Source organism: Cucurbita maxima, unplaced genomic scaffold, assembly GCF_002738345.1.
Source record: "Cucurbita maxima cultivar Rimu unplaced genomic scaffold, Cmax_1.0 Cma_Scf00029, whole genome shotgun sequence".
NCBI classification, from domain to species: Eukaryota; Viridiplantae; Streptophyta; class Magnoliopsida; order Cucurbitales; family Cucurbitaceae; genus Cucurbita; species Cucurbita maxima.
Genome location: NW_019272045.1, coordinates 809067 through 824831, shown reverse-complemented (window position 1 = coordinate 824831; position 15765 = coordinate 809067). Strand labels below are relative to the sequence as shown.

The 15765-nt window shown below is 38.1% G+C and overlaps 1 protein-coding gene across 1 annotated transcript; it reads left to right on the top strand.

Annotated features, from left to right (window-relative positions):
- Positions 1-1130: 1130 nt before the first annotated feature.
- Positions 1131-3670, top strand: LOC111465506 (ammonium transporter 1 member 2). The gene is made up of 2 exons (XM_023109910.1): positions 1131-1619; positions 2441-3670. Exons 1-2 carry the CDS (start codon positions 1181-1183, stop codon positions 3541-3543), a joined length of 1542 nt encoding a protein of 513 aa, XP_022965678.1. The 5' UTR covers positions 1131-1180; the 3' UTR covers positions 3544-3670.
- Positions 3671-15765: the final 12095 nt, after the last annotated feature.

The window sequence follows — 15765 nt, the reverse complement described above, 5'->3', positions numbered from 1 at the left end:
GGAATAAAATATTTTGTTTAAGAGTGTGGTAGGGAGGGATATTGAGCTGTTACAAATGGTATCTAGAGCAAGCAATGTGGTAGGGAGGGATATTGAGATGTTACAAATGGTATCTAGAGCAAGCAGTGTGTTGGGGAGAGATATTATATTGAGTTGTTACAAATGGTATCTAGAGCAAGCAGTGTGTCAGGGAGGACGTTGTGCCTCCAAAGGATATTCTTCTTAAGAGTGTGTGTTGGGGAGGGATATTTCTTCTTAAGAGTGTGTGTTGGGGAGGGATATTGAGCTGTTACAAATGGTATCTAGAGCAAGTAGTGTGTCAGGGAGGACGTTGTGCCTCCAAAGGATATTCTTTTTAAGAGTGTGGAAATCGGGATTGAGCTGTTACAAATGGTATCGTTGTGCTAGTGTGCTAGTGAGAACGTTGGCCCCTAGCCCCCAAGAGGGGTCACAATGACATCAAGCCTTGTCCATTCTGAACATAAACTCTCATGGTTTTATTTTTGGACTTCCCCAAGAGGCCTCCCTCGTATCAATGTAGATGTATTCCTTACTTATAAACCCATGATCATTCTCTAAATTAGCCAATGTGGGACTCCCTTCCAACAATCCTCAACATTCCTCCCCTCCAACAATATACCATAGAGCCTCTCTCAAGACCTATTGAGCCCTCAAACAGTCTTCCCTTAATCAAGCCTCGACTCCTTCTCTAGAGTCTTCAAACAAAGTACACCCTTTTATTCAACACTTGAGCCACTCTCAAACGAGATAGATAAATAAATGAATAAATGAGTAATTTCATGGAGATGGGACATGGAAGGGCTTCTACATCTCCACCCGCTCAATGGACATCTTCTCCATCTCCGCCCTATGTCTATCTCTAATCAAGATAAACAAGGCCGAAGAGATCAATTAAAAAAAATTAATTAAATTACGAGAACAAAATAATTAACATGATTTTACAAATTCGAGAATTATTAACATCGGTTTGAAACATAGAAACTAAATAAACACGGCCTTTAAAAAAATAAAAAAGAAATAAATCAATATTTAAAAAAAAAATTAAAATCAAAGTCATCCATGTGAGAGAGATTGACTTTCCTCTATAAATCTCCACCAAACACTCTCTCCATCCCTAACACACACTCATATTCCCTTGGCCATTTCCCACTCTCTCACCATGGCCACTCTTTCCTGCCAACCCTCCGACTTGGCCACCCTCCTCGGCTCGACCTCCACCGCCAACTCCTCCGCCGTGGCCGACTACCTCTGCTCGAGGTTCAACACGGTCGCCGCCACTCTCACGTCCACCTCCTACGCCCTCGACAACACCTACCTTCTCTTCTCCGCCTACCTCGTCTTCGCCATGCAACTCGGCTTTGCCATGCTATGCGCTGGCTCGGTCCGTGCCAAGAACACCATGAACATCATGCTCACCAACGTCCTCGATGCCGCTGCCGGTGGCCTCTCCTACTACCTCTTCGGCTTCGCCTTCGCCTTTGGTGCCCCTTCTAACTCCTTCATCGGGCGCCACTTTTTTGGCCTCTCCCATTTCCCTAACCCCTCCACTGATTATAGCTTCTTTCTTTACCAATGGGCCTTTGCTATTGCTGCCGCAGGTAAATTTCATGTTATTAATACTCATAGACTTCGCTCGATATTTAGAATCTTAATCGAGAGTGAGATCGTTCCTGTGAGATCCCATATCAGTTCAGGAGAAAAACGAAACATTGTTTATTAGGGTGTGAAAACCTCTCCATAACGTACGTTTTAAATATCTGCTAGCTAGCGGTAGACTTAGGCTGTTATAGTCCCATCTCAATATTCATTTTCGTAAAATTCTCCATGAAAATTATTTTCTAATCTTTTAATATATTTATATATATATATATATATATTTAAAAAATTAATTTGAAATAATTTTTGAATTGATTATTCAATAATATTTCATAAATAAAAATATAACATAAAATACAACCTAATTTTTAAAAATTCAAATTTTGTATAAAAGGGGAGGAGACGGGTTTATCTAACAAGGAATAATGTCTTTTTAATTTTTCCCTATTCTCCTTGACGGAGATTCTCCCATTTGGGGTGGGTCCCACAAGATTCCATTTTCGGGTTAAATACGTTTCTAATTTTTCACTGTATTTGGGGTAAATCTCTCGTAGGCATTTTTCCCTATTCTCCTTAACGAGATTCTCCAGTTTGGAGTGGGTCCCACAAGATTCCGTTTTCGGGTTAAATGAACATTTCTAATTTTCTACTCTATTTGGGGCAGATCTCTCTTAGGCTCCAACCTCGAGTTAAATTATTTTAAATAAATTAAATAAATATTTTAAATATTTTTCATTTAAATTTGTAATATCTAAAAGCTTGTGTGGCTATCAATAGTTTGAAATAATAGAATATTTTTCATATTTTATTCGTGTTTTAACAGGCATCACAAGCGGCTCAATAGCCGAGAGAACCCAATTCGTAGCCTACCTCATTTACTCGACCGTCCTAACCGGTTTTGTCTACCCCACAGTCTCCCACTGGTTCTGGTCGGCCGATGGCTGGGCTAGCGCAGCTCGACCCAGTAACCTCCTATTCAACTCAGGCGCAATCGACTTCGCTGGGTCAGGCGTGGTCCACATGGTCGGCGGCATAGCCGGCTTGTGGGGCGCCTTAATCGAAGGCCCACGAATCGGCCGATTCGACCGTTCAGGCCGGTCCGTAGCTCTACGTGGCCATAGCGCTTCCTTAGTCGTCCTCGGTTCATTCCTCCTCTGGTTCGGCTGGTACGGGTTCAACCCCGGTTCGTTTCTAACTATCTCCAAATCCTACAACGACGGCCGCCCTTATTACGGCCAATGGAGCGCCATAGGCCGAACCGGAGTCACCACAACATTAGCCGGATGCACAGCCGCGCTAACAACGCTCTTCTCAAAACGGCTGTTAGTTGGACATTGGAACGTAATCGACGTGTGCAACGGCTTATTAGGTGGCTTTGCAGCCATCACAGCCGGGTGCGCCGTAGTGGACCCATGGGCGGCTGTGATATGTGGATTCATAGCGGCTTGGATTCTAATTGGCTTCAACAAGCTAGCCGAGAAGTGCAGCTACGATGACCCATTAGAGGCAGCGCAACTCCACGGCGGATGTGGCGCGTGGGGGTTGATATTCACCGGATTATTCGCGAGAAAGGAGTACGTGGCGGAGGTTTATAAGGCAGGGCGGCCGTTTGGATTGCTTATGGGCGGCGGAGGGAGGCTACTGGCGGCGCAATTGGTGGAGATAGCGGCGATTGTGGGGTGGGTGTCGGTGACGATGGGGGGATTGTTTTATGGGCTGAAGAAGGCGAAATTGCTGAGAATATCGAGGGAGGATGAGATGGCAGGGATGGATATGACGAGGCATGGGGGGTTTGCTTACGTGTACAATGACGAGGATGATCCGTCTGGGAAGCCGGCTGGGTTTATGCTGAGGAGGATTGAGCCAGCCGATGGGAGTCCTAGTCCTGTTGACGACCGTTATCCTTCTGGGATGGCTGCCGTTTGATTGAAACGCCGTCGTTTTTACAATGTGCTTTTCTATTGGGGTTGGATTTGTTTGGTGTTAGCTTAGTTAAATTGAAATTAGTGTTAGCTTATTGTCAAATAATAATAATAATAATTGAAAAAATATTGAGGAATACTAAGAACAAATAAAAATAACCAAATGGGTTAAGAAGACCATTGTCCTCCTCGGCTCGGTTGACCTGGCTCATCTCTCGGTTGAACTTGATCACTAGGTTAGTTAGTAGAAGAAGCTCATTTCTCGACCGAGCTTGATCACTAAATTTAGTGACTATGGTTCATTTCTCAGTCACAAAAGTCTAAATGAATATAAAAATTAATACATTTCGTCAAAGGAATAACGTACAAACAACTTAACAACCACATTACTTCGTTATATGTCGATTAACGATCTGAATTAGACTAAAACCATTTTCAAACAAAAAAAAAAACTATATTTTGAAATTTAATGGAGCTTGATAGCATAAAACAATCATTAAGTATGATACCAATAATCGAGATATGATCACAGGAGTTCGTTGATGAGTAACCAATTGTTAAATAGCTCCTGAGACATCAATAATTGAGATATGAACATAGAGGAACTAGACTATAGGATACTGATCGTTAGATGGGTCACATGACATTAATGATTGAGACAATTTCAAAGGATAGACTATAGAGTTTCTTAATATATGTGGAGAAAAAAAAAACCTACTTATATATATATATAATCGGAGTAGGGACAGAAAAATATAATCTCATTTCCGACCCATTCATCTAACAGAGAAAAAATGGTCTCCACTCCCTCCTCATTTTTCGTCTGAATGTTGAATTTTCACTTCGTTCTAGGCAGGCCCCGACACCACAAATAAAATGGACATCCCTAACGACAAATGCATATTAAAGTAGATGAGCTATAAGGCTAGCCTTATAGATACATTGTAGCTCAATAAAATGATACAATTGGTATTATGTTATGGAATGATATGAAATTTAAATAAATAAGATTCATTCTCAAATGGTTCATCTTAAATTGCCAAAGGAATCTCCACTTTTTGAAAACATTTTTGTAATCTATAATTCTTTTTAAAATTTGCTTATTTTTTTCAACCACTTAAAACTTATCACATTCTCTTCCATCAATTTGAAGTTTGAACTTGCATCTTTGATCTCCATTCTTTTTTGGGTCGATTCAAGATATCTCAATTACTTGGTTGTCTATGTCGTTGTCTATGTCGTGTTAGCTCGATCTTTCTATTTTTCATTCTTCTTGTTCTCTCAATTTAGCTTCTTGAACTATCTCTCTCATTTCGATGACCAAAAAATCGAATATTTTATGTGAATGAGCTCTCACATACGGTCGAGTTATTTATCAAATGGATAGATTTTTAGATTGTATTGAATGATAGAGTATATTATGTCATTTTTTTTATTTAATATTATGACGAAAGATTAAACCTTTTAATTTCATAGAAGATAGTTAAAGTTTTATCGTGGAGTTATATACTCATGTTTTAAAAATGGCATTGCTTTATTGTTTATATTTCTTAAAAATCATTCTCGGTTACTAGTATTGTGATGTTCGTGTAAAGATGAGTACAAGAATGAATCAACATTTGGAAAAGAGGTCGGGAGACCGTGTGAATAGTTGAATTGATGACTTCGCTTTGATCTCTTCGACTGAACCTGAAATTATTACTTATGCTAACAAGGTTCACTTTTCTTTTTGAGTGGCTTCATCACAAAAGCTCCAAAGTTAAGTATGTTTGGCAACGAAAGATGTTGATTTTGTACGGACTAGAGGTCATATAGATTGAAACCTGGAGCGATAAGAATGAAAGATCCATGAATCGGCTCACAACTCCAATACTGTAAGAAATATATGGCCTCGTACATGTGAGATAACAGAGACTTCCCTTAGAAGTAGTTCAAGACAAATAGGGTAACGTGCTCATGTTATATGGGATGATATGCAAGGATGCAATAAAATGTCAATCTTTGTCTTCACTCACATGTTTCCTCAACATAAATATTTTTATGATCACTTTCTGTAAAAGCCCAAGCCCACCGCTAACAGATATTGTCCGCTTTGACACGTTAAGTATCATCGTCAGTCTTACTGTTTGAAAACGCATCTACTAAAGAGAGGTTTTCACACCCTTTTAAGGAATGTTTTGATCCCCTTTTCAATCAAGATGGGATCGAGATCCACTCCCTTGGGGGACCAGCGTCCTCGCTGACACACCGCCCAATGTCTAGCTCTGATACCATTTATAATAGTCCAATCCAACTGTTAACAAATATTATCCGCTTTGGCCCGTTACGAATCAACATTAGTCTCACGGATTAGGTTTACACACACTTATAAAGAATGTTTCGTTCTCCTCTCCAACCGATGTGAAATCTTCCATTCTCATTCGAATATAGTATAAGTTCATTTATATCCCCTCATTTATACGACGATCAAAATCTTTCTAAGATAAATCATAGCCACTATTTAGTAAACATACTTGCATGAAACTAATGAAAGCCACTATTTACTAAGCATACTTGCATGAAACTAATGAAAGCCACTCTTTTTTCTTCCATTATTTGTAGAGAGCATTTGATACTTGATCTTGTGTAAGATAATTGGCAATGTATATTCACTAATGCAATTGGCATCAAAGTACATTTGTAAGGACCAATCAAAATTGGAATTTGATTCCTTTATTCACTTGGAAACTAAAATCAATGAACTTCAAATATTGCACGCAAAAAATGGTATACAATAAGGATGCATTGATTCTCTATCTACATCACATGGGGGCTCCCAAGAGTTGCATGTGTTTTTCTTTCCCCTTCTTTTAGTTTTGGTATATTTTATTTGCTCAAGTACATTTTCGATCTTAGAATTCTATACCTATAACGGCTCAAGCCCACCGCTGATAGACATTATTTTGTTTGGACTTTTCTTTTTGGACTTCCCCTCAAGGCTTTAAAACGCGTCTTTCAGAGTTACACAGCATAATCGGTGCTCATTTAGCTACTGTTCTCTTTGGGCTTTCCCTTCCAAGCTTCTCCTCAAGATTTTTGAGTTTTCCCTTGCTAGACTATGTGCCAGTGAAGAGGTTGTTCCTCGAAGGGGGTAAACACAAGGTGATGTGCCAGTAAGAACGCTGGCCCCGAAGGGGGTAGATCTGGTGGGGTCCTGCATCGATTGGAGAAAGAAACGAGTGCCAACGAGGACACTGGGCCCCGAAACACCCTTTACAAGGGTGTGGAAATATTTTCCTAACATACGTGTTTTAAAGCCTTTGAGGTGAAGCTCGAAAGAGAAAGTCCAAAAAAGACAATATCTGCTAGCGGTGGGCCTCGGCCGTTATAATCCCTATTTCATTCTAGATTTTATATTAGATAGTTTTATGGATTAAAATACTATTTTATATTCAATAAATCTTAGATTAAATTTTATTAATGGAAGAAAATTCTAAAATCCTTGGAAGAACAAGTTCCATTTACAAGTGTGAAGGAGTGTGGGCAGAGCATCTTGATGGGAAGGTGACTTTGTCAAGGGGGCATTTTTATGGCTGAAAAGCTGAATTAATCGCACACCATAAGCCCATAATACTATTCATATTGGCATAGAATTTATTCTCCTTGGCATATAGCCATCAAGAGAGAAGGCCTCGAGTCCGAGCATAATTTATTTGGTTAAATTGTAAATTCATGATAAAAAAGACAAATCTCTACTCCACAAAATGTTGTTAAACTTAAAAAGAAAATTAAAAGAGAGAGAGAGAAAGAGAACGAGTGCTGACACGAGCATGACTAACTTGATAATGGATTACTTACTTTTTCAATGATCGAAATTTTGGATCCTCTACCTTTTATGTACGTGAGTGTTAAGGATATTTAGTAATAAATTATAGTTTACCATATATATTATATTTTATATTTTATTTAAGGCAAATATTAGATATTTGTCTTATTACTATAGGTATATTTCCATTTATTGTTATTTATTTTATTACTCTTTCCATATCTTTGTAATTTATTTGATTATAAATAAGATAACTTTCACACCGTGGTCGATTAATCAAACATTCTTATGGTATCAGAGCCCACTTGGTTTAACAACCCCGATCCTTTCTTTTCAATAGCTTTTGAATCCTCTAATTTTCTTCTCTACCACCCCTGCTGGCTTTGACGCCGCAGGGGCAGTTTTCCTGGCTGCCGCAGGCGGAGTCGATTGATTACTCTTTGGCTCCACCCTATTGACCTCCAAATCACCTTTCGTCATACTTTGTACATACAACCTCACCTTTTCCAACCCAATCGGTTTTCCCCTTGGCCAATATAGTCTCTCTCATTTTCTTCCCAATCAACCCTTCATCCTTCACATAAACCCTAATCTCAAGATCCTCATCAGTGTTCTCTTCAGAAATATACAAAATCTCAACAAGTCCATCAACCTTTTGCAGAGATTTACCTCCGGAATCTGGGTGCCGCACTGGCCTCTTCGCCAACCTAGTTGCAGCCGCCCTTCCTGCCAAAATTGGCTCCTTCGCTCAATGTGTGACTCTTTCGACTGCCCTTCTCGCCAAAATTGGCTCCTTCGCCCAATGTGGCGACTCTTTCGGCTTCAACATTGTCTTTGTCCCTTGCTCTAGGTTTCCTCTTCTACTTCTTGGGGTTAGATATATTCTCACTAGAGCCAAGGCAGCATCGTCACTAAGCGACAATCCCTCTTCATGGGTTAAATATATTCTCGCCGAAGCCAAGGCAGCATCGCTGCTAAGCGGCGATCCCTTTGCAATTTTTGATGGCCAAGAAAGTGTTTCTCTATGCCTCCTCTGAATCAGGTTGTTGACATCTTCACGAAAAGTGTTTCTCAACCTCTTTGAATTTTTCAGATTCAAGTTCCACGTTCGTTTAAATCCGACGCTTAACTTGCGGTGGGGTGTTAAGAATATTTAGTAATAAATTATAATTTACCATATATATTATATTTGATATTTTATTATAATGCAGATATTAGATATTTGTCTTATTACTATATGTATATTTCCATTTATTGTTATTTCCTTTTATTACTCTTTCCATATCTTTGTAATTTATTTGATTATAAATAAGATAACTTTCACACCATTTAGGTGGTGGATTAATCAAACATTCTTAGTGAGAATCTCACATTGGTTGGAGAGAGGATCGAAACATTTTTTATAAAGGTGTTGAAACCTCTCCTTAACATTACACATTTTTAAGCCATGAGACTAATGACAATATGTAACAGGCCAAAGCAGATAATATCTACTAGTGGTGGACTTAAGTTGCTTTAACTAAGGAATGTCCTCCAAACCCCAGCTCAAATGCAAACCGAACAGTTCGAGATGCGTATGACAGATGGATAAAGGCAAATGACAAAGCCCGAGTGTACATTCTAGCCAACATATATGATATTTTGGCTAAGAAACACGATGTTATGGCTACTGCTAAAGAGATTATGGAATCTCTAAAAGGGATGTTTGGACAACCGTCCTTCTCCCTTAGACATGAATCCATAAAATACATTTACAACTGTCGTATGAAAGAAGGGACCTCAGTTAGAGAACATGTCCTGGACATGATGGTCCATTTCAATGTGGCAGAAGAAAATGAAGTTGTCATTGATGAGAAGAGTCAAGTCAGTTTTATCATGATGTCTCTTCCGAAGAGTTTCTTCCAGTTCCGCACAAATTTGGTAATGAACAAAATAGAATATAACTTGACTGCTCTTCTCAATGAGCTACAGACTTATCAATCCCTCTTAACGAACAAGGGACAAACAGGAGAAGCAAATGTTGCTATCTCCAAGAAATTACTACGAGGATCGTCCTCCAAAAAAAAGTCTGGATCTTCAACTTCTAAAAGTATTTGGATGAAGAAGAAGGGTAAAGGGAAAAATAAGATTCATACTAACCGCAAACACAAGGTTCAAAAAGCAGATAAAGGAAAATGTTTCCATTGCAACGAAAACGGGCACTGGAAGAGAAACTGCCCAAAATACCTTGCTGAGAAGAAAGCCGAAAAGACACAACAAGGTAAATATGATTTACTCGTTGTAGAAATATGTTTAGTAGAGTATGACAACTCAACTTGGATACTAGATTCAGGGGCGACTAATCATATTTGTTCTTTTTACCAGGAAACTAGCTCTTTGAGAATGCTTGCGGACGGCGAGATAACACTCAGGGTTGGAACAGGAGAGGTTGTTCTCAGCAAGATCAGTAGGAAATTTAAAGTTGTTTTTTGGAGATAGATTCGTTATATTAGATAATGTACTTTTTGTTCCTGAAATGAAAAGAAATCTAATATCTATCTCTTGTTTATTAGAACAATTGTATAAAGTATCTTTTGGAATCAATGAAGTGTTCATTTGCAAAAGAGGTATTCATATTTGTTCTGCAAAACTAGAAAACAACTTATATATGTTAAAACCGAGCGAAACAAAAGTCATTTTAAATACCGAGATATTTAAAACAGCTGAAACTCAAAATAAACAACAAAAGATTTCTCCTAATACCTATCTTTGACACTTAAGACTAGGCCACATTAATCTCAATCGGATTAAGAGATTGGTTAAAAGAGGACTTCTAAATGAGTTAGAAGACAACTCTTTACCTCCATGTGAGTCTTGTCTTGAGGGTAAAATGACTAAACGATCGTTTTCCGAAAAAGGTTATAGAGCCAAAGAAATCTTAGAACTTGTACATTTAAATCTATGTGGTCCAATGAATGTCAAAGCACGAGGAGGGTATGAATATTTCATCAGTTTTATTGATGATTATTCAAGGTATGGCTATCTTTACCTAATGCGTCACAAGTTCGAAGCTCTTGAAAAATTCACAGAGTATAAGACTGAGGTTCAGGATCTATTAGGTAAAACTATTAAAACACTTCGATCAGATCGAGGAGGAGAGTTCATGGACTTAAGATTTCAGGACTATATGATAGAACATGGAATAAGGTCTCAACTCTCAACCCCTGGTATGCCTCAACAAAATGGTGTATCAGAAAGAAGAAATAGAACTTTGTTAGACATGGTTCGGTCTATGATGAGTTTTGCTCAATTACCTGATCCGTTTTGGGGATATGTAGTGGAGACTGCTACATACATTTTGAACATGGTTCCTACTAAGAGTGTTTCAGAAACACCTTATGAGTTATGGAAAGGGCGTAAAGATAGTTTACGTCACTTTAGAATTTGGGGATGTCCAGCACAAGTGTTGTTGCAAAACCCCAAGAAATTAGAACGTCGTTCAAAATTATGTCTATTCGTAGGATACCCCAAAGAGACAAAAGATGGTTTGTTTTATGACCCTCAAGAAAATAGAGTGTTTGTATCAACAAACGCTACATTCTTAGAGGAATACCACGTAAGAAATCATCAACCTCGCAGCAAACTAGTATTAAGTGAGATTTCTAAAGAAGCTACTAGTATTAGCTTCTTTAAAAAAACCACATTTCTCAACTCACATAACTAGTATTAGGTGAGTTAAGAAAGGTGATTTGTTTTATGACCCTCAAGAAAATAGAGTGTTTGTATCAACAAACGCTACATTCTTAGAGAAAGACCACGTAAGAAATCATCAACCTCGCAGCAAACTAGTATTAAGTGAGATTTCTAAAGAAGCTACTGATAAAATAACCAGAGTTGTTGATCAAGCTAGTTCTTCAACAAGAGTTGTTGATGGAGCTGACACTTCTGGTCAATCACATCCTTCTCAAGAGTTGAGAATGCCTCGACGTAGCGGGAGGGTTACAACTCAACCCGATCGTTACTTGGTTTTGGCAGAAACTCAAGTCATCATACCTGATGATGGCATTGAGGAACCATTGACCTTTAAATAGGCAATGAATGATGAAGATAGAGATCAGTGGATTAAAGCCATGAATCTTGTAATGGAGTCAATGTACTTCAATTCAGTTTGGGAACTTGTAGATCAACCAGATGGGGTAAAACCTATTGGTTGCAAATGGATCTATAAGAGGAAACGAGACCAAACCAGTAAGGTACAGATCTTTAAAGCTCGACTAGTAGCAAAGGGTTATACCCAAAGAGAGGGGGTGGACTATGAAGAAACCTTCTCTCGTGTTGCTATGCTTAAATCAATTAGAATACTCTTGTCTATTGCCACATTTTATGATTATGAAATTTGGCAAATAGATGTTAAGACAGCCTTTCTAAACGACAATCTTGAAGAGAGTATCTATATGGCTCAACCAGAGGGGTTCATTAAACAGGATCACGAGCAAAGAGTTTGCAAGCTTAAAAGATCCACTTATGGGTTGAAGCAAGCATCTCGATCCTGGAATATAAAGTTTGATACTACGATCAAATCTTATGGTTTTAAACAGAATGTTGACGAACCTTGTGTTTATAAAAGAATAGTCAACTCTACAGTAGCTTTCCTGGTGTTGTACGTTGACGATATCTTACTCATTGAAAATGATGTGAGATTTCTAACTGATATTAAGCATTGGCTAGCGACACAATTCCAAATGAAAGATTTAGGAGAGACTCAGTTTGTTCTTGGAATTCAAATTGTTTGGAATCACAATAACAAATCACTAGCATTGTCTCAAGCATCGTACATCAACAAAATGTTGATTCGATATAAGATGCAGGACTCCAAGAAAGGATTATTACCTTTTAGGCATGAAGTTCATTTGTTGAAGGAACAAAGTCCTAAGACACCTCAAGAAGTTGAGGATATGAGACACATTCCCTATGCATCAGCGGTCGGTAGTTTGATGTATGCCATGCTGTGTACCCGACCCGACATATGCTATGTTGTGGGAATTGTCAAAAGATATCAGTCCAATCCGGGACGTGCTCATTGGACTGCCGTTAAGAATATCCTCAAGTATCTTAGGAGAACGAGGGACTATATGCTAATGTACGGTGCTAAGGATTTGATCCTTACAGGGTACACTGACTCAGATTTTCAAACCGATGTAAATTCGAGGAAATCGACATTAGGATCTGTCTTCACTCTGAACGGAGGAGCAATAATATGGAGAAGCATAAAGCAAGGTTGCATTGCTGATTCCACCATGGAGGCTGAGTATGTTGCTGCTTGTGAAACAGCGAAAGAATCTGTATGGCTTAGGAAGTTCTTAACTAATTTGGAAGTCGTTCCAAATATGCATCTTCCCGTCACTCTTTATTGTGATAACAGTGGAGCAGTTGCAAATTCAAAAGAACCAAGAAGCCATAAGCGAGGAAAACATATTGAGCGCAAATATCATCTCATAAGGGAGATTGTGTAATGAGGAGATGTGATCGTCACACAGATAGCTTCAGAGCACAACATTGTTGATCCATGTACAAAGCCCCTCACGACTAAAGTGTTTGAAGGGCACCTAGTGAGTCTAGGACTACGAGTTATGTAATCTAGGGCAAGTGGGAGAAAATGCATAAGTATGTGATGCCCTAGTTTATTGTATTTATGTCTTTCTCTCTACTCAACGTTATAAAACCCCACTAGAGTTTTAGTCCAAGTGGGAGTTTGTTGGGTTTTATGTCCTAAACCTCATAGTTTGTAAACAAAAACATATTCTATTTTCAATAAAGTTATTATTGTCGTTTATTCAGTAAAGATTGTTATTGAATAAAGTGAGCTTTACGATCATTAATCTAAATTCAATAAACTAAGAACACTCTGCTATAGTATGATTACTTGAACTATATGTAGAGACATAAGAGTTGATCAAGTTCAAGTATATAGTCAAAATGATCTATAGTATAAGGATAAGGCGGAGTACCTTATTCTGGGGACACTATGGATGCGGCACACTTTTGTATATGATATAAACAATGTGATCACTAAAATTGTACATGTGGAGACATGTGAGTGGGGGCGTCCTATGCAATGAGTATTGCATAAGATCGGACCATGAAGAAAATCACATGCAATGAGTATTGCATAAGATCGGACCATGAAGAAAATCACTCTCACTTTATAATGTTGTTTATTGTTGAGACTGATTTTCTTGTCATTCGATGACCTAGGTAACTCGATCTTAATCCTGAGCTAACCATGAACTCCTGTTTATTCGAAATTATTCTTATATTTGCATGGGTGAGAGTGGCTCAAGTTCGCCGACTCAATAGGCCTCCCATTTCAGGGGTAAGACTAGGTAAATGGTTGGGGACGTGGGGTGCAAGATGGAATTCACTTCTACCCACTTTTAGGGATAGAAGAGAGGTAGTTCCCTTAAGTACTGACTCCAGGTCTTGAACAAGGGGCCCCACCCTCTCATTGGCCTGAGAGGGATCCGGTTTACTGGTTGGACCACAAACCAATTGTTCATTAGAGGATCAATGAGACATAAGAAACAAGAAGTAACTTTAGGGGTAAAACGGTAAATTGACCCAGCTCTAGTTACGAACAACCTGTGAACGAACGACTTACTAATCATGGTTATATCAAATGGACAGAAATATATCTATAGTGAGGGGAGTGCAACTACTAGGCTACAGTGGAATGTCTTAGTAGTTAACGAATGTTGGTTAACAAGGTTAATGAGTTTAACCGGTTAATCTTGGATCGTTGGAGCCCATGATCTATAGGTCCATTAGGTCCCTCTGCTAGCTCATATCGGACTAAACCATAGAACAGTGTGACGAGTGAGTTTGAAGTGTTCGAATTCAAATTAGGGAGAATGCGCTACATATATACGATATATTTAACTACATTTTTGTTTTATTTAAGAATTAAACAAAAAGAGAGAATCTGAGATATTTAAATAAGATTTAAATATCTTAATCAAATATATGTCGGAATTAATTGAGATTGACATTTGAATTAATATTAAATATTAATTAAATAGTTTAATTAATCATTTAATATTACTTTAATTTGAAATTAATAATTCAAATGGATTGTTGAATCAAAATGAAGAAAGTCAAAATGTTTGACTTTATTTAATGGAAAATCCTTAGTGGAATTTTGAGGTGTCAAAATTTGGTTAAGTCAAGCATGCATGCCACATAATCTTAAACATTTGAGTGGAATTTTGAGTGTCAAAACTTGGTGATCTCAAATTTGCATGAACATGCAAACATGACTCTATAAATAGAGTGATCATAATACATTAAAGGTCTTCTAGTGGGTGAAAAACCTTGAGAAAAACCTCTCACAAATACTCTCTTCATATATACAAAATTCATCCCAAGTTTAGTCACTCACCGGATTTCACAATCCCGTTCTAAGGCCGGAGGATAGTGGAGAAGACACTAGTGGTGGTTCGAAACCGGTTCGTGAGGAAAAAGGAATTTGAACTACAAAAGGTTAGTATTCAAACTCATTAAGTTTTAATACTTATGAACATGGTAGTTATTTACTATAATTGATGTTCTAAAAGTGCCAAAGATCCAAATTGCTTCCGCATGTGTTATATTAACACCTTCAAAATCATGAGTGGAACGTATCATATCAGTCTATTTTTCTACGGCAGCTATCCTAAACGGGTAATTATATGTGTATTTACTTTTCTGCACACGGTACACACATGTGAGCATGGACCCACCAATCGGTTCGCACACCTTCAGGACTCCTTTTTGGTCAAGTGAGTATTCTTTGGTAGTTGTTGATGTTGAACATCCATTAGGAGTAGCGGCCTTCATAGCAGCATTATGGTCAACATAATGATCGTTTCCTGCCTTGTAACGTACACGTCCGTACTATCATAAAAGAAGAAGGGGTATCCCCCGATGCATGAACACACAACAATGCATGTAGTTCCAACATTTTTCCTTTTTCATTATCATGTGTTACAACCCCTCTAGCATTTTTCTTCATATAATAATATTTTTATCATAACCTTTCATGCGTATATCGGAGCTGTACATTATGTCAATTGTTATTTGCATGTCAATCATATCATATATCATTCATGTTGCATACATGTCATATCATAAACTTATCATGTCTTCGAAATTCATATTATGCACATATCATAACCGAGCATGCTTTCAAACATATCGTATCATAAACATATCAATTCATCACATACAACATAATATTCACATATCATATCATATACATATCATTTCATAACAGTTTGCATATATGAGTATGACACGAAGCCAAAGGCACGCATCATCATTCAACATACAATTATAACCAACCGACGGTAGGTTCACTTACAAATGGTATCAGAGCCAAACATCAGCTAGTGTGCTAGCGAGAATGCT